Genomic DNA, 23,375 nt, shown 5'->3' with positions numbered 1-23,375 from the left:
CCCTCTATTGCAGCAGTCTAGTGAGATGATTAAAGAGAGTTAGGGAGTCTGCGTTTTTCACGTAGACATTAACTAACATGAAATGGGAGTGCAGAATTTCAACATCAATAATAAGAAATTAACCACGTCTGTCCACCATCTGGTTTAAATTAGTGAGTGGTAAACCCCATTGGAACAGAATGGCGACACCTCTGGATTTAGCTGCAACACATGAATCTACCCGGGGGGTCACAGAGGGTAGCAGTATCCCCCATGCGCCAGTGAGTCTCATGCAGAAACATTATATCAGGTCATAAAAGATGAGTGAGCACCCTCTTTTGCTTAATGGGTGAATTTAAACCCCCAACATTCCACGAGGCAAGGTGTAATTTGATCGGGCTACTGGAGGAGGTCGAATCGCTATTGAGGTAAGCAATAGCGGATTCGACATCAAGAAAAAAAAACAAGTGTAACCGTCCAGGATATACAACCCAATTAGAGGGGAGGGGAGGGGGGGGGAGTATGCCTACAGGTGAGTGCCAGATCTAAACAAGGCAAAATTACAATTGTATGTTAGATAAGAACATAAAAAACAGCATAGGGGCATTTTCAATTAGGTGCGAGAATAGCAAAATCCCGCACCTGCGGGGTTTTTTACTTTTTGCGCGCCTGGAGGTTTTTTGTTTGCGCACCTCCAGAGCACGACCAATTTATCCTAAAATCCCCAATTTTAGGTAAAAAGGTTGGGAAATGCTCTGGGATCTCGGCGGCACCCCTCCCAATGACTAATTAAGCAATTGGAAGTTTCCAATTTGCTTAATAAGTCAGTAATACTCACCTTTCGAAGTGCTGTCTTCTTCATCCAGTGTCGGGACCCTGTCTCCTGCAGCAGCGGTGAGCATGTAGTGTGTGTGAGTTTGTATGAGTGTGTGTGTGACCCCCAGTGTATGTGTACCCCCCCAAGTTCAGTGTGCCCCGCCCGAATGGGCACTGGGAGAACTACATCTCCCAGCAGCCCTTGCCCCTCCCAACAGCCCTTGGAGCCTCACAGCAACCCCCGGGACTCCCAGCAGCCCCCTCTCCAGTGAGAAGATAGAGGGGAGGCTACTGGGAGCCATGGAGACCACCGGAGACCCCCTGTGTAGGTAAGTGTAGAATTATGTTTTTTTACGTGGCGCAGGGTTTTCAGAGCAGAAAACCCTGCGACCAATTTTTTTTCAATTGGATACCGCGGGTATCGGGAGCCTGCATACCCCGCAGTAATCCAAAATTGGGCGCAAGGTTTTTTCCTCGCTAAACCTCGCACAGTACGATCAATGTTATTTGAATTAGGGAGTATTTTATCTATAAAAGCTGACCTTCACATGTAGATGCTAATTGATAGACAATTTCATCTGTGTATACATGGAGATTCCACAGCACAGGGAATACTTACCCAACTGTATTAAAAGACTGCAGACAAATAACGAATTATAAGTTTGCATTACTTAAAGAGCCTACTGGGTCACAATAAAAGTTCTGTCTTGAACAATCTGTGTAAGTGTAATTTGTAATACAGACAAATATGTTGACATTTTATGGGGTTGAACACTTTTGCAAGTCACCCTTTTATGTACTGAGGAAAATAATGCTGTATTTTGTTGCCTTTTATATATTACCTACTGCGCCACACACTGGTTCTAGATTTGTTATAATGTTAATGTTTTTTCTGTAGTGAGTCATTTGTTTATTCTGTCTTTTGTAAGCCATTAAACAACTAAAATAAAATATTACACAGTATTGTTCTAGGTAAAATCTGTTCTATTTTCACAGACCTGTATATTCTTTTTCTCAGATTGTTACAGTGAGACCGAGGCAGAGGATGATGATTACTTTAAAGTACAAGATGTGGTAAGTCTACTGTGCTTCTCACTCTCTCTTCTGTGCGTGTTTCCTCATTTGTAACATGTATATTTTATCTCCATGTCCTGTTAATTCTATGTATACTGTGGCAAGTTATTAGTCTGACCTACTCTCCTAAATCCATGTTTCAGTTAAAGAAACAGTTGGTACAGTCACCTAGTAAGAACATGTCTGGAGCAAGGTCACCATCTGCACATGAAGAGGGGGCAGAAGGGGGACAATTGCCAAAATCCAGTAATGCCCAATGTCAAGGTATGATGCATAGAATGCATATTCTGCATGCGTCTATTTTTCTGCATGTTGTACCACAGTTTTGTGAGATGAAGGGCATGTAGAGCATGCATCTGTGGAATTTCTCTCACTCAGGAATCTTCTGCGTGCTTCTTGCTGTTTCTCCTGAATCAGGAGGAGGGATGGCGAAGCAGGAGGGGACAAGGGTACAGTATAAAACAGGAGGACAGGAGAAGCAGGTAAGGAAGGGAAGAGTAGGAACTGATATAAGATATCCGCTGAGGGCAAAATGGAAAAAAGAGAGAGGAGGCGAGTGGTGAGCCAGCTAGATATTATAGAGGAGATCAGCCTCACCCTGACATTGCTTAGTAAATAGACCTATGGGGTCTGTTTACTAAGCAATGTTGGGAGACAGAGTGAAAAGTGATAAGGTGCCAGCCAAGTAGCTCCTAACTGCCATCTCACAGGCTGTGTTTGAAAAATGACAGTTGAGAGCTGATTGGCTGGCACTTTATCACTTTTCACTCTGTCTCCTAACACTGCTTAGTAAATAGACCCCTCAGCCATTTTGGGCATTTCTGGCATGAGGCTAGGCTCTGCTAACAGCAGCATAACATTTAATATCTAGATTATTGCTGGCTAGCTACCAAAAACTAATGCTGGGAACAGGTCCAATAAGCTTGAGCCTGACAGACAAGGACCCTAGGCTCTAACTTTACCATGCCAGTTTACAATTACAGTGTGTCCCGACAGCTCACTATATACCCGAGAACCTGTTGTTAGGTGTTACACAACCAGCCTGGTATATATGTTTTAAATGTGGTATTGTGTCTGGACTGCACTGGTGAGGGTAGGGAGATATGGATATATGAGGTATGCTGCTTTGGGAGTGTATGAATACTCCAGTCCCTAACGTGCTGGGCTGCAAATGGTCTTTTTTGGTCACTCCATGCTGCCTCAATTCAAATGGAATATCTTTATATACTGTGGGTCTGATTCAGCAGTGGACGCAAATGCATTCGCAACTGCAATTGCCTATGGATATAAGATGCTGAAAAATGCTAATGCTTGCTAAAGCACAACTAACATAAAGACGCCCACTACTGCCTTCTCATATCAGTCGAATGTCACTCTACTTCATAAACATCGGTACCATCGACGTACATCGGGTAGTCAATCAGTCTGACCAGTTGGAGACACTGCAAGTCTACTCGCACGAAGAGAGCTCTCATTCTGCATATGCAAATGCAGTGGCTAATTTATGCATGCCCATTAGCCATTAGCGACGTTCAAACGGGCAGACATTCCTTTTTTTACGACCACCTTCCGTCACCACCCCCAAACGCTGACCGACTGTCACTCATTTTGCGATGAAGTCTTCTGTGCATCCGTAATCACAATGTGATTGCTGCGCATGCACAGTGTGGCTTATACGCATGCACAAACAATCGCACAATCTGCGTCCACAATCGCCATTGCATTCACTGCTGAATCAGGTCCTGTGTGCAGTATTGCCTGGCATAAATCACATAAGTAGAATAAAGTTTATATAGACATAGATGGACAAATTTCCAGAGAATGGGAAGGATAAGTATAGTGGCACTGTACATGTTTGTGGCACTATATCTTCCTGCCATGATATGATAACCCAACTGAAGTGCAGTACTCACCCAGAACAAGGTGTGCTCAGTGGCAGTGTAACTGCTTTAGCATCCGGTCCTTAGATTCCTAGGCTACGCAGTAAATTATACGGCTTTATGCTGCTCCCAAATCCGCGTACAGAGACTTCTGAAGAGGGTTTGCTGGCAAACTGATACACACTTGTGAGAGTCACTAAAGCGCTTTGTGTGCTGCGTGTGTCCTTCTGTTCTTCCTAAGCGCTCCACCCTTACATGGGCTGTAGTAAACGGTGCACTATAAACCTGGGAACCTGTCAGGGAGTGTTACACAACCAGCCAGGTATATATATATATATATATTTGAAATATATTTCATAGTACATGTGTGTTATATACTGAATTTATAATGATTTTTTTATTTTTAAGGCTACGTAAATGGCATACACCCCATAGGTGAATCTACACACACCCCTTAGCGGTTGATTGAATGCTTTTTCATTTCTAATGTTGGATTTTATGAGGATAAGTGTAACCTCCCATGAGCCTTATGTCTTATGGAACTATTCACTTCATGTCCTGCTACAAAATTACCTTACATCTTAAAATTTGACATGGGGTGCAAGAAAAGATTACGAAAACTGCAGGGGTAAGAACACATAAACAGGTTAAAAATCACTGCACTATAGGGTTGATCAGATAAAACTATTTTAGTATTTTTTCTTCTTCTGTGATTACTCCATAATTGATTGATCGCACAGAGTTGAGAAAACTGCATTTTTGTTTCTAGAATTCCGATCCTATTCGTATAGCCATATACCGTATGATGCATACCCATATACCGGTAGAAGTTGCTGAATATATTTTAAGATTTGATTTTCTACAGTATTTGTGGATATGTGTGGAGAAATGCACTCCTGATGTACAGCGTTATTGGAGGAAAAAAAGGCGTTTCATTCTTTTGGGTCCTGTTTTTGTAAATATCTGCAAAAAGCCAGTGGTTTATAATGTACAAGATGCCTTTTCTATAAATACATTTGAGTGTGGCTATTTGCTAGAATATGCCATTTTGAGTTGTGGTGTTGTAGTGTCACAATTGGTGTCTGGGAGTTACCTGACTCAGGTGGTGAACGGGATTCAGTGGAGACCGGCTTGACTGGAATCATGGATGACATTAATAGCTCTATTGAATAACAATTGTGTAGCAGTGAGAACTGCCTTTGATGATAAATGACAGGAACTAGAAAAGTTGTAGTGGGACCATTAGGAGACTTGGAGGAACCGGACTGGAACCAGCAGGAACGCTTGCCGAGCTGGATGGGGTACCAGGAGGTAGACTTGGTGCAGCTGGAAAGCCGTAAGGAGAATGGTAGAAGCACGGGAGCTACTTGGTGCGGCTGGGAAGCCGTATGGAGAATTATGGTAGCAAGGGAGCTTCTTGGTGCAGCTGGGAAGCTGTATGGAGAATGGTGGTAGCACGGGAGCTACTTGGTGCGGCTGGGAAGCCGTATGGAGAATGATAGTAGCACGGAAGCTACTTAATGTGGCTTGGAAGCCGTATGGAGAATGGGTAGATAACTGGACTCCAGCTATAATGGAGGACAACTGTAACTCCAGTTAGGACCAGAGGGTAACTGGACTCCAGGTGTGATGGAGGATGACTGGATTATCAAATGCGCCAGGACTGCTAGATGAACTGGTCTGGGAACCAGCAGGTTTTCTTTGTATGCCAGGTATTGCTGTTAGCAGGATTTCTGGGTATGCCAGGTATTGCTGTTAGCAGGATGACTGGTCTGAGAGCCAGCAGGTTTTCCAGATGCACCAGGGGTTGCTGCCAGAATGAGCCTGGGATACACTAGTATCATTGAGAGACAGATAAAGCACAATCTGTACACCACGGGAAGTAACAAGATGTTCAGGCCCAGAATGCTATCGGAAGAGGATATATATACCCTGGGTCTGGCAGGAATTGGTGGATACAGTCAAGTGGTCTGGTAGTAGCACTCTGAGTGGTGGAGGGCACAACATGCAGAGGGAACTATCATCTCTTCAGTACTGAGAGTCAGAACTACACCTGCGATTTCAATCAAGGCTAGCAGTGTTAATAGACAGAGGGCCCAGGTGAATAATCACTGTGGAAAGGAAAGCACAGTCCAAATGCACACAATTACAGCCAGTAATGATTTAGAGCAGATCTCCCAGGCGAATTGCACACACACATCCACGGAGCAGCTGGCAGAGGTAAGTTTCAAGGCAAAAGGTAAAAACTAGCCAGGGTTGTGACAGTACCCCCCTCTTCATGGGTGGACTCCGAACACCCAAATACAGTCAGGTCCATAAATATTGGGACATTGACAGAATTTTCATATTTTGGCCTCTATTCACCACCACAATGGCTTTGAAATGAAACAAACAAGATGTGCTTTAATTGCAGAGTTTCAGATTTAATTTGAGGGTAATTACATCCAAATCAGGTGAACGGTGTAGGAATTACAACGGTTTCTATATGTGCCTCCCACTTTTTAAGGGGCCAAAAGTAATGGGACAAACTAAACAATCCTAAATCTAACTTTCACTTTTTAATACTTTGTTGCAAATCCTTTGCAGGCAATTACAGGCTGATGTCTGGAACGCATAGACATCACCAGTCGCTGGATTTCATCCCTGGTGATGCTCTGCCAGGCCTCTACTGCAAATGTCTTCAGTTCCTGCTTGTTCTTGGGGCATTTTCCCTTCAGTTTTGTCGTCTTCAAGTGAAATGCATGCTCAATCGATTCAGGTCAGGGGATTGACTTGGCCATTGCATAACATTCCACTTTTTAGCCTTAAAAAACTCTTTGGTTGCTTTTGCAGTATGCTTCGGGTCATTGTCCATCTGCACTGTGAAGCGCTGTCCAATGAGTTCTGAAGCATTTGACTGAATATGAGCATATAATATTGCCCGAAACACTTCAGAATTCATTCTGCTGCTTTTGTCAGCAGTCACATCATCAATAAATTAGGGGTGTGCACCAGCCACTTTTCGTGTTTTGGATCTGGATCTTTCTTCGTGTTTTGGATCTGTATTGGTTTTGCCAAAACCACCCTTCCGTGTTTTGGGTTCTGGGTTTTGTGTTTTGGATCTGGATTTTTTCTTAAAAAATAAAAAAAACGCTAAAATCACATAACATGGGCCTTTTTTTGTTCCTACGCTATTAATAACCCCAATAACATTAATTTCCACTCATTTCCACTCTATTCTGAACACCTCACACCTCACAATATTGTTTTTAGGCCAAAAGGTTGCACCGAGGTAGCTGGATGACTATGCTAAGCGACACAAGTGGGCGGCACAAACACGTGGCCCATCTAGGAGTGGCACTGCAGTGGCAGACAGGAAGCCAATCAGTGTTATGGTGCCCATTTGCATGTAGCACGAACCCGGGAGATCCGTGCTACATGCATCTGTGTGATTGGCACAGAGCAATGACAGGTCCGTGAGACCCGTCTGTGCTGCTGTGGTAAAAGAAAAAAAAAAAACCTGTGTAAAAAAAGAAAAAAATGGCGTGCATCCCCCCAAAAAAGAGCAATGCTGGGTGTGCTTAAATACAGAGGACAAACGACGTAGGGGTCCCCTGTACTTAAGCACAACCAGCACCGGGCTAGTCAGAACCAGCGCTGGTTGCCAAAATACGGGGGACAAACGACGTAGGGGTCCCCCTTATTCTGCGCAACCAGCTCTGGGCTCTGATCCGGTCCTGGTTCTGGAAATACAGGGGAAAAAAATTAGTAGGGTTCCCCTGTATGTTCCAGAACCAGCACTGGACTTTTTCTAGCGGAGGGCTGATGCCACAGCCAGGGGAGCCCTTTCACCGGGCCCCCCAGCCGCAGCATCAGCCCTGACCGCTAATTAGCCCAGGCCCGGGATCCCTGGAGAGCTGGGGACCTCCCCAATAAAGGGGTCACCCTCTCCAGGGCACCCCAGGCCCAGGCTGATAGCCCGGGGCTATCCCCGCCACCCCTGGTGGCGGTGGGTGGCGGGTTGATTGTGTGGTGTGGTGTAAATAAAGAATATCAAACATTGTCTTTACAAGTAGAACTGCAAGTCCCAGCTAGCCTGCCCCGCATGCTGGTACTTGGAGAACCACAAGTACCAGCATGCAGGGCATTAAGGGCCCACTAGTACCTGTAGTTCACCTGTAAAAAAAATGTTTAAAAAAACACAGGACACACACACCATGACAGTATAAGTTTATTAAACATACATACACACACATGTACACATACTCACCTATGTAACCTGTAGCATCGGTCCACTTGTCCGGTAAAGTATCCATAGGGGACCTGTGAAAAAAAACATACTCACCATCTCCTATGCGAGGTTCTGTCCTCTTCGTTCCAAAGTAGGCATTCCCGGACTTGGCAAAAAAACAAAACGAAAACGCGATCCACGAACTTAGTACCGTTCTATAGAACGGTACTTCCCGAATGAGAGCTTAGCGGCGGGGTATCACCATGGAAACCCCGCTGCTAAGCGTTCATTGGCTGAGAGGTCATCTCCCGTCTCTCAGCCAATGAACGTCTCCCTCCATTGTAGTCAATGGTGGAAACCGCAGGGTAAACTTTAATAACCTTGCGGCTCCCACCATTGACTACAATGGAGGGAGCCGTTCATTGGCTGAGAGACGGGAGATGACCTCTCTCAGCCAATGAACGCTTAGCAGCGGGGTTTCCATGGTGATACCCCGCCGCTAAGCTATCATTCGGGAAGTACCGTTCTATAGAACGGTACTAAGTTCGTGGATCGTGTTTTCGTTTTTTTTTTTTTGCCAAGTCCGGGGATGCCTACTTTGGAACGAAGAGGACAGAACCTCGCATAGGAGATGGTGAGTGTGTTTTTTTTTCACAGGTCCCCTATGGATACTTTACCGGACAAGTGGACCGATGCTACAGGTTACATAGGTGAATATGTGTACATGTGTGTGTGTGTGTATGTTTAATAAACTTATACTGTCACGGTGTGTGTGTCCTGTGTTTGTTTTTTTTTTTTTTTTTTTTTACAGGTGAACTACAGGTACTAGTGGGCCCTTAATGCCCTGCATGCTGGTACTTGTGGTTCTCCAAGTACCAGCATGCGGGGCAGGCTTGCTGGGACTTGCAGTTCTACTTGTAAAGACAATGGCCCTCATTCAGAGCCACTCGCTAGCGGCAGTACGCTCGTTCCGAGCGATGTTCGCACATCTGCGCATGCGTACGGATCGTTATACGCATGCGCGAACCAGTCAGTGCGGCCGAAATTCATGTGCTCGCAATATAGCGAATGCCTGCTATTTTGAGTGACAGAATGAGGCGTATGTGGGTGGTAACAGGGGAAGGTGCTTGAAAATGGGGAGTGGAGATCCGAACGCAGGCGTGCTTAAAGGTCAAAACGGGCGTTTTATGGGTGTGCATAATTAATACAGCAGCATCATTGACCACGTCACTGGGTTATTTTCTAGGCAGAACTGCTCGCAAAATTGTGGTAGCAAAAACCAACCACAAGAATAGCGAGCAGTTCATACGCTGGTCGATGTACTCGATTAATCTAATAAATAGCGGACATGACGTATGGTGCGTGCGGCCAGGGGGCGTTTTTAACAAATAAACAAGCGTATGTTTTGCTCGCTCATTCAAACTTAGAGGTGGGAACAGACTGCAATTTGCGAACTGATCATTTGAATAGCCACCCCTTGTTTTTGAACGAGCGAGCGCAAATAGCGAACGGCTCTGAATCAGGCCCAATGTTTGATATTCTTTATTTACACCACACCACACAATCAACCCGCCAGCGACCGCCACCAGGGGTGGCGGGGATAGCCCCGGGCTATCAGCCTGGGCCTGGGGTGCCCTGGAGAGGGTGACCCCTTTGTTGGGGGGGGGTCCCCAGCTCTCCAGGGATCCTCGGCCTGGGCTGACTAGCGGTCAGGGCTGATGCTGCGGCTGGGGGGCCCGGTGAAAGGGCTCCCCTGGCTGTGGCATCAGCCCCCCGCTAGAAAAAGTCCAGTGCTGGTTCTGGAACATACAGGGGAACCCTACTAATTTTTTCCCCTGTATTTCCAGAACCAGGACCGGATCAGAGCCTAGAGCTGGTTGCGTAGAATACGGGGGACCCCTACGTCGTTTGTCCCCCGTATTTTGGCAACCAGCGCTGGTTCTGACTAGCCCGGTGCTGGTTGTGCTTAAGTACAGGGGACCCCTACGTTGTTTGTCCCTGTATTTAAGCACCCCCAGCACTGGGTCACTAATGCCCGGGGCTGGTTGCTCTTTTTTGGGGGGGGGGGGGGGGCACGCCATTTTTTTCTTTTTTTACACAGGTTTTTTTTTTTTTTTTTTACCACAGCAGCACAGACGGGTCTCACGGACCCGTCAGTGCTCTGTGTCAATGACACAGATGCAAGTAGCACGGATCTCCTGGTCCGTGCATGCATCTGTGTCATTGAAATACACAGTAGCACAGACGGGTCTCACTGACCCATCTGTGCTGTGTCACTGTCAATCACACAGATGCATGTAGCACGGATCTCACGAGTCCGTGCTACATGCAAATGAGCACCATAATGCTGATTGGCTGAGAGCCGTGACAGACGGCTCTGTCAGCCAATCAGCACTTTGCCCATTAAAGGCAAAGGCATTTTTTTTTAGATGGCCGCTCGAGGCAAAACCTCGAGATCCGACAGCAGATCTCGAGGTTTTGCCTCGGGAGAGGGATCCGGGGCAGACAGGGAGATCCGAGCTTGGGCTCGGATCGCCCTGGATCCCCGAAGTTCGGGTGGGTTCGGTTATCAGGGAACCGAACCCGCTCATCCCTACAATAAATACAAGGGAACCAGTTCCATTGGCAGCCATACATGCCCACACCATGACACTACCACCACCATGCTTCACTGATGAGGTGGTATGTTTTGGATCATGAGCAGTTCCTTTCCTTCTCTTCTCTTCCCATCACTCTGGTACAAGTTGATCTTTGTCTCATCTGTCAATAGGATGTTGTTCCAGAACTGTTATGGCTTTTTTAAGATGTTGTTTGGCAAACTCTAATCTGGTCTTCCTGTTTTTGAGGCTCACCAATGGTTTGCATCTTGTGGTGAACCCTCTATATTCACTCTTGTGAAGTCTTCTCTTGATTGTTGACTTTGACACATATACATCTACCTCCTGGAGAGTGTTCTTGATTTGGCCAACTGTTGTGAAGGGGTTTTTCTTCACCAGGGAAATAATTCTTTTGTCATCCACCACAGTTGTTTTCCGTGGTCTTCCGGGTCTTTTGGTGTTGCTGAGCTCTCCGGTGCGTTCTTTCTTTTTACGAATGTTCCAAACAGTTGATTTGGCCACACCTAATGTTTTTGTTATCTCTCTGATGGGTTTGTTTTGATTTTTCAGCCTAATGATGTCTTGCTTCACTGATAGTGACAGCTCTTTGGATCTCATATTGAGAGTTGACAGCAACTGATTCCAAATGCAAATGTCACACCTAGAATCAACTCCAGACCTTTTACCTGCTTAATTGATAATGAAATAACAAGGGAATAGCCCACACCTGTCCATGAAATAGCTTTTGAGTTGATAGTCCCATTACTTTTGGCCCCTTAAAAAGTGGGAGGCACATATTGAAACTGTTGTAACTCCTTCACCGTTCACCCGATTTGGATGTAATTACCCTCATATTAAACCTGAAAGTCTGCAGTTAAAGCACATTTTGTTTGTTTCATTTCAAAACCATTGTGGTGGTGAATAGAGGCCAAAATCTGAAAATTCTGTCAATGTCCCAATATTTATGGACCTGACTAAATACAAAGAGAACATGAAAAAATGAGACACCAGGAAAACTGGAAAACTTTCTTTCAAATATGACATTCCAGGAGCTTCAAACACAGGGACACCATAACTCTTGAAAACATCTCTTCAGACATCTTCCCAATTCTCACATTTTTATTGCGATACCTGGAGTGAAAATTCTTCAAAGGAGATAGTTCAAGACCTTCGCCAATTCTTCTTTTCACTGCGAGAACGTTTAGTGGCAATCAACGGACATGGAATCTCTTGTAACTCCTGTGGAAATACGTGACTGAGAAGGACACGGTCAAATGACAGATGTTCTTCAGGGAATGGAGAATTACCATGTGCATGATCGAACTCAGATTCCGAGTCTGTATCTTAAAGTAGAATGGAAGGCTTAGTAGGACTTGAAAACTAAAAGGACTCCTGGGAGGAATTAAGCTAAACATGACCAATTTTTATGGTGTTAGATGGTTGGTTCCCAAAGGTTCCTTGAGACTTCTTCTCCCGGAGCGATTGATTCTGTCCCATACAAGTGGCATATTGGAGCCTAACATCAGAGGGTGACCACCTCTCACTAGAAACTGTCAGTGTGTATTTTGGGAGGTACGGTTGTACGAAGGTGACAAGGAGGAGTGCGCACATCTCATGTTCAGGGATGCCGATTCTATAGTGCTGCTTTCCTTGGATGCTTGGAATTCAGCACGCTGGCCCTTGAAAACTTGACCTTGTTCGGACTTCAGGGGAATGGAGGACTGAGCAGAGGATGATTTCTTGGTAGAACCAACAGACTGCTTGTACAAAATTTTGGAACTGGGAACTTTGCTAGAATTTTGTTTTACTGGTTTAGGACCACATTCTTTGATAACAGCTTAACTGAAAGTATTTATATTTAGAATCATTGGATCCTTGGACTCAATGAGTGGATTAGCCCACTCCAAAGCTTTCCATTTGAAGTGTAGGAGAAGGTACTTAACGAGGTTAGTGTCTTTGATACAAGACGAATCTACACATTAGGGTTTCATATTTCTTAAGAAGAGCTGCATATTGAGTCAAATTCCATCTAAAAAAATAGGTGCACGGGTGTCTAGTGTGTGTTGTGTTACAGAATTCTTTTTAGGAACAGAGACATTACTGCTTAAGGGTTCTTTAGCGCGATTATTGGATGATTCAACCAAACTTGATTGATTGATCTTTCTCAGACATGACACTGGAAACCTCCCAGGAGCATGGAACTTGAAATCTGCTCCTGAGGAACGACACCTGGAACCCCCTCCTGGGGTGCGAGACTTGAGACCCCTCCTAGGGCTGAGGCTCTGGAGACCCCTCCTGGGATTGGTGATTTAGACACCCCTCCGGGGGTTATTGACTGGAGTCCCCTGCTAGTACAGGCAGAATCCGGGCTGGGACCGGAACAGGCAGAATCCGGGCTGGAACCAGAATGCGTACTGGGATGTTGACACTTGGTATTACTGTTGGAGTTACAAAGGGAACAGTCTTTTATAAAATGGTCAGAACCTCCACAATAGAGACACCCCTGGCGCCCCTGGCGTTCAGCCACAGGGAGCTTGGGGCGCGGATAATTTCGATGTCTCACTTTACTTGGTATGAAAGAATCTATGGTTCTTAGGGATTCCAAGGCAGAGGTTTTAGTTGAGACAGAGGTAGCTCTAAGAAACTCGGGAATGATCTGAAAAATTTTGATGAGTCGAGCTTGTATCTGTTCCAGAAGTTGATGGAAGGCAGTTAGGGGTTCAGGTATGATTTGAGTATCATCTAGCTGATTAGTCAGAACTTGCAGAAGCTGTAGCACTTGATGCAGTACCACCTCCTGTGAATCCAAGCGAGCGACCAGGTTACGGAAAGCATTTGGTCCAGTATTATGTGCTTGATCTGCCCCCATCGTTGGGTCTGAACATATTGTCACAATTGGTGTCTGGAAGTTACATGACTATGGTGATGAACGGGATTCAGCGGAGACCGGCTTGACTGGAATCATGGATGACGTTAATAGCTCTATTGCATAAGAATTGTGTAGCAGTGAGAACTGCCTTTGATGATAAATTACAGGAACTAGAAATTTGAATTGTTGGAGTGGGATCAGTAGGAAACTTGGAAGAACCAGACTGGGACCAGCAGGAAGGCTTGCTGAGCTGGACGGGGTACCAGTAGGTAGACTTGGTGCGGCTGGGAAGCCATAAGGAGAATGGTAGTAGCATGGAAGCTACTTGATGCGGCTGGGAAGCCGTATGGAGAATAGTGGTAGCATGGGAGCTACTCGGTGCGGCTGGGAAGCCATATGGAGAATGGTGGTAGCATGGGAGCTACTTGGTGCTGCTGGGAAGCCGTATGGAGAATGGGTAGATAACTGGACTCCAGGTATAATGGAGGATGACTGTAACTCCAGTTAGGACCGGAGGGTAACTGGACTCCAGGTGTAATGGAGGATGACTGGATTATCAAATGCGCCAGGTATAGCTATTAGCAGGACTGCTAGATGAACTGGTCTGGGAACCAGCAGGTTTTCTGTGTATGCCAGGTATTGCTGTTAGCAGGATTTCTGAGTATGCCAGGTATTGCTGTTAGCAGGATTTCTGGGTATGCCAGGTATTGCTGTTAGCAGGTTTTCTGGGTATGCCAGGTATTGCTGTTAGCAGGTTTCTGGGTATGCCAGGTATTGATGTGAGCAGGATTTCTGGGTATGCCAGGTATTGCTGTAAGCAGGATTTCTGGATTTGCCAGGTATTGCTGTTAGCAAGATGACTGGTCTGAGAACCAGCAGGTTGTCCAGATGCACCAGAGGTTGCTGCCAGCAGGAGCCTGGAATACACTAGTACACAGAGAGACAGATAAAGCACAATCTGTACACCACGGGAAGTAACAAGATGTTCAGGCCCAGAATGCTATCAGAGGAGGATATATATACCCTGGGTCTGGCAGGAATTGGTGGATATGGTCAGGTGGTCTGGTAGTAGCACTCTGAGTGGCGGAGGGCACAACATGCTGAGGGAGCAATCATCTCTGCAGTACTGAGGGTCAGAACTACACCTGCGATTTCAATCAAGGCTAGCAGTGTTCACAGACAGAGGAGGGCCCAGGTGAATAATCACTCTGGAAAGGAAAGCACAGTCCAAATGCACACAAAGAAGTGTTACAGCCAGTATGATTTAGAGCAGATCTCCCAGGCGAATTGCACACACAGATCCATGGAGCAGCTGGCAGAGGTAAGTTTCAAGGCGAAAGGTAAAAACTAGCCAGGGTTGTGACATGTAGGTTCCGATGTTTAGGCTATTTAAGGCCTCTGTATTGACCAATGTGAATAAAGAAAATCAGCTCTGCCTACTGAAAGCCAATGTGTGCATCTTAACGATATGCCCTATAACAGTGTTTCCCAACCTGGGGTACTAGTACACCTAGGGGCACTTGCTGTGACGTTCACATGTACTTGAACATTTTCCTATAATGGTGCGGGACAGCCAGGTTATAATTAGACACACAGTAGGACCATATGAAAATGTCTATCCCTATATTCTTGTAAAATACAGCATATGTGAACTTTAGTTTATTGTGAAGTTTACATTTTTCATGAACTGTAATATATGAGAAATATATATGTGCAATTCTATTTAAAAAAACGAAACAAAAACATTTATAGCTCACATTATATCACATCACTGAGTTTGATAAATGCAAAATGTCTTTATACTGTATCATCCAGTCAAATATAAAACATCACTGCTATCACATATAAAAATATCAAATACAGGTGTGCCATACTTCAATAATAAAGGCTACTCATCCAAATGTAGGTGCAAGGGAATCATCAAAAAGTGTCATCCTGCAGAGCAGTGGCACGACAGCTATTTCAGTGCAGTCCAGGGTGCCTTTGTCAAATGGCCGTCGGGCCACTGCTGTGCAGTGATGTGTACTGTATTTCTCAATAAATGTAACCTGTTTTTTTTTTTTTTTTTTTTTTTTTTTTTTTAAATCTACTACCAAGTGAGTGCTGATGCTTTTATTCTTCCTGTCTAATATTGATGGATGGTTGAATATATAGACATATAGAGAGATAGATAGGCACATAAACATTTTATCTCATATCAATTATTCATTACAATTGTATTGCTTGTAAATATTGATGTACAGACAGAGGTGAAGCCATGGTGTCCGGAGCAAGCACATGCTATGGCGCCCCCTTCCCCCATTGAAGAAATTCACCAAAGTTGGCATAGTGACCGCCATTTAATTCAAGGAGCATCTCTGTTACTAGGATACAATACAGAGAGCAGGTGGACACCAACACATCTACACATACTAAGGTCACATACTCACTGAGCATTCATATATCTACTGACACTACATATTCACCAAATACATGCAAACTACATGATAACTAGTAATCACATAATTAATGACCCCTTGCACACTTACTAATACCAGAAAACAACTGAGCCCTTGTGCACTTACTGACACAAAATTCAGATCACCTCTACACAAACTAAGACTATATACTGTATGAAAAGAGGATGTGGAATAGAGTGGGGGTGCTGACTGTGTGTAAAGTCAAGGGGTACCAAAGAAAAAAATACTTATCTAAACAACATGGGATGGTTTCCTTCCCTTTTCACAACCATATAAGTGATGCTAGAAAGTCTTCTTAAGGGTCGTCCATCAAAATAGTTTCGTGTATATGCAATAAAATATACAAAAACAACGAAATGTGTAGATTCTTCTATTACATCTCTATAATACTTGAACAGGCAGGCCAAGAAAAAAAGTTACGTAACTTCACCTTATGGGAAATGACTAGAGGTGATCTCAAACAAAGTTTCCAAATAATAAAACTGGCTCCAGAATAGAGATTGCTCATATAGATAGAAAGACACTCCAAACCAGATGGAATGGACCAGGTGATACACCTGGTTGCCTGGTTATGGAGATGTTTGAATGGGTGCATACAACTGGTAGTGGTAAAAACGTCTTCTTAGATGTATACAATTATCAGATAGATGAATGATCTATCACCATAAATAGCAGATCACACACCTTACTTACACATGTTCGGCGTGTTATAAAGCATGTAAAGGTTTCTTTCAAACAGGCAGTGATTCAAATGAAGACAGTCTTATCTGTCTAATGTGTATATGGTAAATGCGTACCCATACTCACACACTCTGGTGATAGTTAAAACTCATCAAGGTATCTTTGTGAAAAACTTCAAAATTCCTCTGTTACGATGCACAAATATATTTATTACATGAAGCACAAAACTGATTAAAATCTATAAAACAGACCCAATGAAGGTCAAAACAAGTACTGGGTTAAAAATGACCCCTCAGTTAAAATGTGATAGGGGGGTGCTACAGGAAACATAGGTAGAGTCATGTGATCCAAAAAATGTGATTGGGTAGGCGCCAACGCAATCACATGGATGGTACCTTGATAAAGGGAGCTTGAATCCCGAAACGCGTTGGTTCCGGAGGCTGTTGATAGGTGGTCTGGTACTGGAATAGAGGTGAAGTATGTGTTCCCCCATTTTTTTATCACCATCCATGTGTGGAGGGGGTGTGGAGATCCGAACGCAGGCGTGCCTATTTATGCGAACGGCGTTTTATGGGAGTGCATACGGTTTATGGGTGTGCATAATTAACAAAATAGCGTCATGGCACATGTGACATGGGTGGTTTTTACAATGACATGATCGTAGAGCTTAAGAGAAGGTTTGGTCAACCTTAAGCTCTACGACCAGTTCCGATTGTTCCCGATGGTCTCGATTAATCCTTTTATGCCCGGAGATGACGTGCATTGCGTACGAGAAGGGGGCATATTTTTTTGAATTCCAGCCGGTTCCTCCCCTTGGTCGGTCAGCTACCGATCCGAACTTAGGGACGCAACTTGCGAGGGAGTCATTTGCATATCTGGCCCCCTTTTCCCGTACGACCGTGCGGCCACTTCGACCGACTCTGAATGAGGTCCTATGTCCTTGTGTACAAGTGGCTCAAATAGGTTGTCAGCGTTACCCAGGTAGAAAATTGAGAATCGGTGCCCTACTGTATATCATATCTTAAAGATCAGAAGTTGAATAGAATTTCGAGTGTATTTCGCTAGTTGTAATTGTCATGTATGAAAAATTTATTTTTCATATGATGCATTAGTTAAAAAATTCCGTTTTTTTTGATTTGGTGTTGTAAAAAAATTGCAAAATCGCTGTTTAGGAGTGCAAAGGTGGGGAAACCACTCTGCACCCTTGGGACAGCCCCCCATATCTTGCATCAAGACACCCCTAAAAAAAAAATGGAGGAACACCCCAAAAAATGACTTAGAAATAGGAGGCGAAAAAGTGCAAAGTGGGGGTACAAACTTAAAAACTAGCAAAATAGCCTTTTGGGGGGTCACCAAGTATGGGTGAGGTGTTTTTTGGATTGCAGTGGTTTGCTGAAGGTTGCGTTTTTAACGTTTTTTTTAAAACTTCACTTTGGCGACTTTAAAACATGCTTGTACCCGTTTTCATGTACCCCAAACTTGACAGGACTACTTATTTTCTCCAAATAACACTGCTTAATGCTATTCTTCAACACTTGTGCAGATACGCTAATTAGAAGACAATGACACACCTTAAGTACCCCAAATAGCTTTATTAGGGCTATTCGGGGGCCTGTACATTGATCCCCAATGTAAGTGCATCTTTTGGGGGGTGTCAGGCTGATTTCCCCATTTTGGACATCACTTTTCGCCTGTTTGAGTTTCCCCGAGTTGCGTTTTCACGTCCTTTGGAATTGAATATGGCAAATAGCGGGGGCGCGCACTAAAGTTTTAGCGACCAAAACACGCAATGTCGGTGAAAAAGTCTGGCATGCAAAAAAGTATCGCGGGTGCAAAACTAATTGAATACGGGCCTTGGTGGGCCAGCGTTCAGTCAATTCCAGCTTATTACTTCAAAAGCTGTCAGGAGAAATGATCACATTTCTAAAAGATTTCAAAGTCCACATGTCGGTATAACCTCTAAAGAAAGAAATATATAGCACTACAGCAGGGGAGTATTGAGAGAGAAATGGCCCTATGGTCAGTATCTGTGTGGGCCCCCTCCTCTCTAGGGCTGGCGCAGGTTATAGATTCTGATAGCAGGATTAGTGCTGGAGCTAGGGAAATTATGACACATCAGTTTTTGTAAGATGACATTTCTCAGCAGGTTTGAGTTCAAAATTTTAAAGCAGCACTAATATTAAGCATAAAGCCCAGTGTGTTTTGCACTTAATATTGGTGATGTGCAGGTCCTGGTTTCTGAAAGCCAAGCACACCCGTATTTAGGGGTTTCGAGTAGAACCGGGTCAAGGTTTGGAATCTCACTTTTGTGACCCGGTTCGAACAGAGGGTTTGATTCAGACCCGTTTGCAAGGCTGCATTCGCACGCAACCGTCAGCAGCCAAAGTATGCAAATCCCATGATCGCTAGCAAGACATTAGCACGCCCACTATGTGTCGCTGCGCGATCGCGGTATGTATTTAGACACTCACCAGCCTGACACAAGACGCCCACTTTCCCTTAGTAACATACGTCATCTCCAGGAAGTGTATAACAGTCGGTAACATCGGTAACATCAGACCCATACGCAGCACTTGTGGCTGACCATAAACTACTGCAACAACTGCGAGTGCTGTTATGTGTAATTCAGCCATGTGACGTGTACGCGGACGATGCATCTTAATTATGCACGCCCCTGAAATGGCATTCCAACGCACAGTCACACCTGCATTCGCTCCACCACACCCCTGTTACCATTGACCACCCCCTGTCACCACCCACAAACAGCATGTAATGTCACTCATGCTTGCGGTGTGTCTGTGTACAGGCTACGAACGCTTCCCAATCGCATGGACTAGTTTGCGCTCACGCACTGCATCTTGTATGCATGCGCAGATTACAAACAGTGGCAGGCTACGTGCAAACGCAGCCTTGCAAACGGGTCTGAATCAGGGCCAGAGTCCTGGTTCGGATCTGTTGGTAGTTCGGTACTCTGATTTAAAAAACAAACTCTGGCTTTGGATGCTGACATTTTAGTTGTTTTATCGATATTTATCGATTTTTAACCTATTTTTATCCTAATCCAAAACACCTGAGGGTGGTTTTGCAAAAGCCAAAGCATGAAGATGAATCCAGACCTAAAATTAAAACACAGGGGTCCGCACACATCTCTACTTAATATTAGTGCTATTTTAAATTGGCTCAAACCTGCCAGCAAGTGGCACCACTTTATAAACAGACCCCATAATGTATGTATGTATGTAATGTATGCTTTTCTTTTGCAACTATAGTGCTTTAATGTGTGTGATGATTTGCTGTTTTGGCTACTGAAATAGGTTTGTTTACAAAGTTAGCGGTTAAGGATAAAAATAATGCTTGTTGTGACTTTTAGATGCTATCTTCAGTTGATATTTAGGCTTATTTGTTCAGTTCCCATGTAATTTCCTCTATTTACTCCTAATATAAAAAATGTAAAAACGTATTACTCTAAGCAGTTTCACCTTGTTTTTAAAGTAGATGATCTTAGCATAATGATGTCTTGCCTGAAACAAGGAGGCGTTTCACTTATTGGAAAGAAGACTGCAATGACACAAGATGAATATCGTAAATCCTTCATACGTCGCAACAAAAATCCAGCTATAAACCAAAAAGCGCACGATTTACGGGTTATGCAAAGCACATTAAAGGTGAGTGGTTTGCCTTGGGAAAAAATGTATGCAACTCTTCATGCAAGAAAGGTTACTTGTTGTGTGTACCAATATACTGGGTATACAGATAGTGTTCATTCTAGCACCCTACACCTGTCACAACCCGTGCAGTTCCTCTTTCCTGCCTGGGGTGTCGCTCTCTACTCTGGTGCTTCTAGAGCACTAGGCTAATGCAACAAACTGCTGAGCTACAGACCAGAGTGTGCTAGAAGAAGCATCAGAGCAGAGAGCAACACCCCAGGCAGGAAAGAGAAACTGCACGTGTTGTGACAGATGCAGGGTACTATGATGAACACTATACAGATAATATGATTAAATGTAAAGGTTGCCATATACAGTGCCTTTAGCTAATATCAGCTGATCGGGTCACTAAATGTGGTGTATTGCCGTGTCCAAGCGCCAATTATCACTCTGTCTTACATGAGAAATCTTTCAGCATGCCTGATGAACGCGATAATTGGTGCTCGGATCTCACAGTGGATATACTCGCCATTAGACAGACCAATTATCTGACAGTGTATGGCAATGTCACATAATTGGTCAGTCTGACAGTGTATGGCCAGCATGACCAATTGCATCTTTAAGACAGGATCATAGCTGTTGCTTTTGTATTGACATTTCCTTAATAATCTCTTGGTTTTCTTCAGGCAAAGCTCTCAGAACTGCAAACACTGAACCAAGTTCTGGAGAATCCAAACTTAAACTCTGCTACATTTCAGAAGTGGAAGGCTGAGCATGAACAACTCTATGGTACTATAGGAAATAGCCCTCAGACAGCAAGAAAGATTGGGGGTGATATGTTTACAGAAGGAATAACTGATAACCTCAAAAGCAAAAAGGACAGCGAGGAAAGTGAAGCCAGTGATTGAATTTGAAATGTGATCCATTGATAATGTACCCTTCAGTAATTATATGGATCTTAATCTTTACTCATACTTAATTGAGGGAATGGTGAACATACAGCGGCATAACTCTTTAATCAAGAATTTATACTTTGTAAGTTGTATATTGTACCTTTTTTTAGTTATAAACTATATGTAATCTCACTGTTAGATTTGCATATATGCCCGTTTAACAGTTATGTTTCTTTAGTATTGTTAACTTTTTTTTATTGGAGTAAATATATAAAGCCACAACAAATGGCAACAGCAAAGTTTCTGTATATTGCATGCCATTGTTGCTTTGAATCCAGTAATTGCAAGAGCTAAAGGGCCATTGTTGCCTTTAAGTGGTGTATTTTGTTGTATTTTATTGAACCCATTGCATACCTCCCAACTGTCCCGAATTTAGCGGGACAGTCCCGTTTTTATGGGACTGTCCCGCTGTCCCACCCGCGGGCCGCAGTGTCCCGTGGTGGGGGGGCAGTTGGGAAAAGCATACACTGCTGCTCTGCATAGCAGAGCAGCGTGTATGCAGAGCGAGAATAGATGCTGTGCGCATGCGCACAGCATCTATTCACAGTACGGGGAGGAAGCATGGGGGCAGCCCAGCATCTCGGAAATGCTGGGCACGCCTCTTAGTGACGTAAACGGGGCGTGCTGCTAGGCCACGCCCCTTTATGTATAGGCCACGCCCCCTTTAGGGAACTTGTCCCGACTGCTGCTAGTCAAAAGTCGGGAGGTATGCCATTGGATATGAGTTTGACACATGGAAATGTGAATTCTTGCGATTATCAGCAGATTGCACATGCGCCATAAGCAGCAAATGGGGATTGTGGGATACAAAGTAACCACAGTGGCAAGAAGCTTGGTACTTGTTGAATTTCAAGCACACACAGCCTTCTGTGAAATGGGTGTTTCTGTGCTGCAACTGGCACAGATCAGGTGCATAGCCTGGGAGTGTTGTGGGTGTGTAGATTGATGTCTGTGCTTGTTTGAGGCATGTAGATGGACATGGGATCTTTGCACCCAGCATGTGGTGGGTACAAGTGCCAATATGAATAATGACTGCTGCGGACGGAAAAATGATTTGCGTGTAAAGCATATGCATGAAGCCGCACGGACAATTGCATAGATGGACAGATGCTCACACTAGCAGAGGTAGTATCTGGCTGCCGTGGACTGTCACATTTGAGTTTGATTTGAGTGTGATTCAGAATCAGGAACCTTGTGTTATTTAGATTGATCATGAAATAACTGCAAATGGCGTATTGGCACAAATCCTATCAATACCTCATTAAGGGCCTGATTCAGAGGTGAATGGTAATGAGAGCAGTGACTGTGTCTTCTTACACAGCACAACTGCTGTTTTTATACTAATGCTGCAGCCGATACACATCTGTTGCACCATCAAACACTATGGTAGATCAGATTGCCCATTGGAACATGGCCACTGGTGCCAGTCCAACTGCAAAAAAAGACACACTCCAGCCTTTAGCTAGCCACCCCCTCTTACCACCCAGGAATGGCCACTGAAATTGTGTGTGCATCCATCTTGCTCTCGGACGTATGTGCAGACTGACAATAAAAAAGAGTTCTGAATAGGCGCTGTTAATAGTTCAAACAAGAGCTAGATGGAGTAATGGTCTCTTACTTTCTCATTACAAATTTTCTTTGAGTCCATAAATTAATATTTCTTCTTTATCTCCTTTGTCCTTCAATATACCTTTTTCTTTCCTCAAAGGGAACAAGAAAATATATATAGTGTAGTATATTGAAGGACAAAGGAGATAAAGAAGAAATATTAATTTATGGACTCAAAGAAAATCTGTAATGAGAAAGTAAGAGACCATTACTCCATCTAGCTCTTGTTTGAACTATTAACAGCGCCTATTCAGAACTCTTTTTTTTTTTTTATTGTCAATTGGTTAAAGGTTTATAAGGAATCCTTTAGAGTTTTGTTGTGCGGCAGTTATTGCGCCAATTAGTTTTCTTTTATTTAATTTTGCATGTGCAGACTGAACACATTGGCCACTTGCGACCAAAATCAACACTGTGTCCATCTCTAAACCAGGCCCTTAATATTAGGGATGTGCGCCGGACCATTTTTGCCGGATTTGGTTCTAATTCGTCGTCCGGCTTTGGATTTGGATTTGGATTTGCCAAACTGCGGTGACTGGCTTTGGATTTGGATTTGGATTTTTTTACAAAAATTGACAAAAAAAGCTAAAATCACATAAATTGGT

General features: G+C 44.0%; 1 protein-coding gene across 3 annotated transcripts in view; it reads left to right on the top strand.

Annotated features, from left to right (window-relative positions):
- The window catches only part of CNKSR1 (connector enhancer of kinase suppressor of Ras 1), a 104,178-nt gene extending 82,650 nt beyond the window's left edge, over positions 1-21,528 (top strand). The window contains exons 17-20 of one of the 3 annotated variants that reach the window (XM_088442087.1): positions 1,814-1,869; positions 2,013-2,133; positions 20,058-20,230; positions 20,899-21,528. In XM_088442087.1, the coding sequence (XP_088298213.1) occupies positions 1,814-1,869; positions 2,013-2,133; positions 20,058-20,230; positions 20,899-21,120 (572 nt within the window). In that variant the 3' untranslated portion in view covers positions 21,121-21,528. The remainder of the gene's footprint in view (positions 1-1,813; positions 1,870-2,012; positions 2,134-20,057; positions 20,231-20,898) is intronic. The other 2 variants (XM_088442086.1, XM_088442085.1) reach the window with 2 other exon arrangements.
- Positions 21,529-23,375: the final 1,847 nt, after the last annotated feature.

Source organism: Taudactylus pleione, unplaced genomic scaffold (assembly GCF_031769625.1).
Source record: "Taudactylus pleione unplaced genomic scaffold, aTauple2 ptg000305l, whole genome shotgun sequence".
In the NCBI taxonomy this organism is placed as follows: domain Eukaryota; kingdom Metazoa; phylum Chordata; class Amphibia; order Anura; family Myobatrachidae; genus Taudactylus; species Taudactylus pleione.
This window is presented reverse-complemented; position numbering and strand designations above follow the sequence as displayed.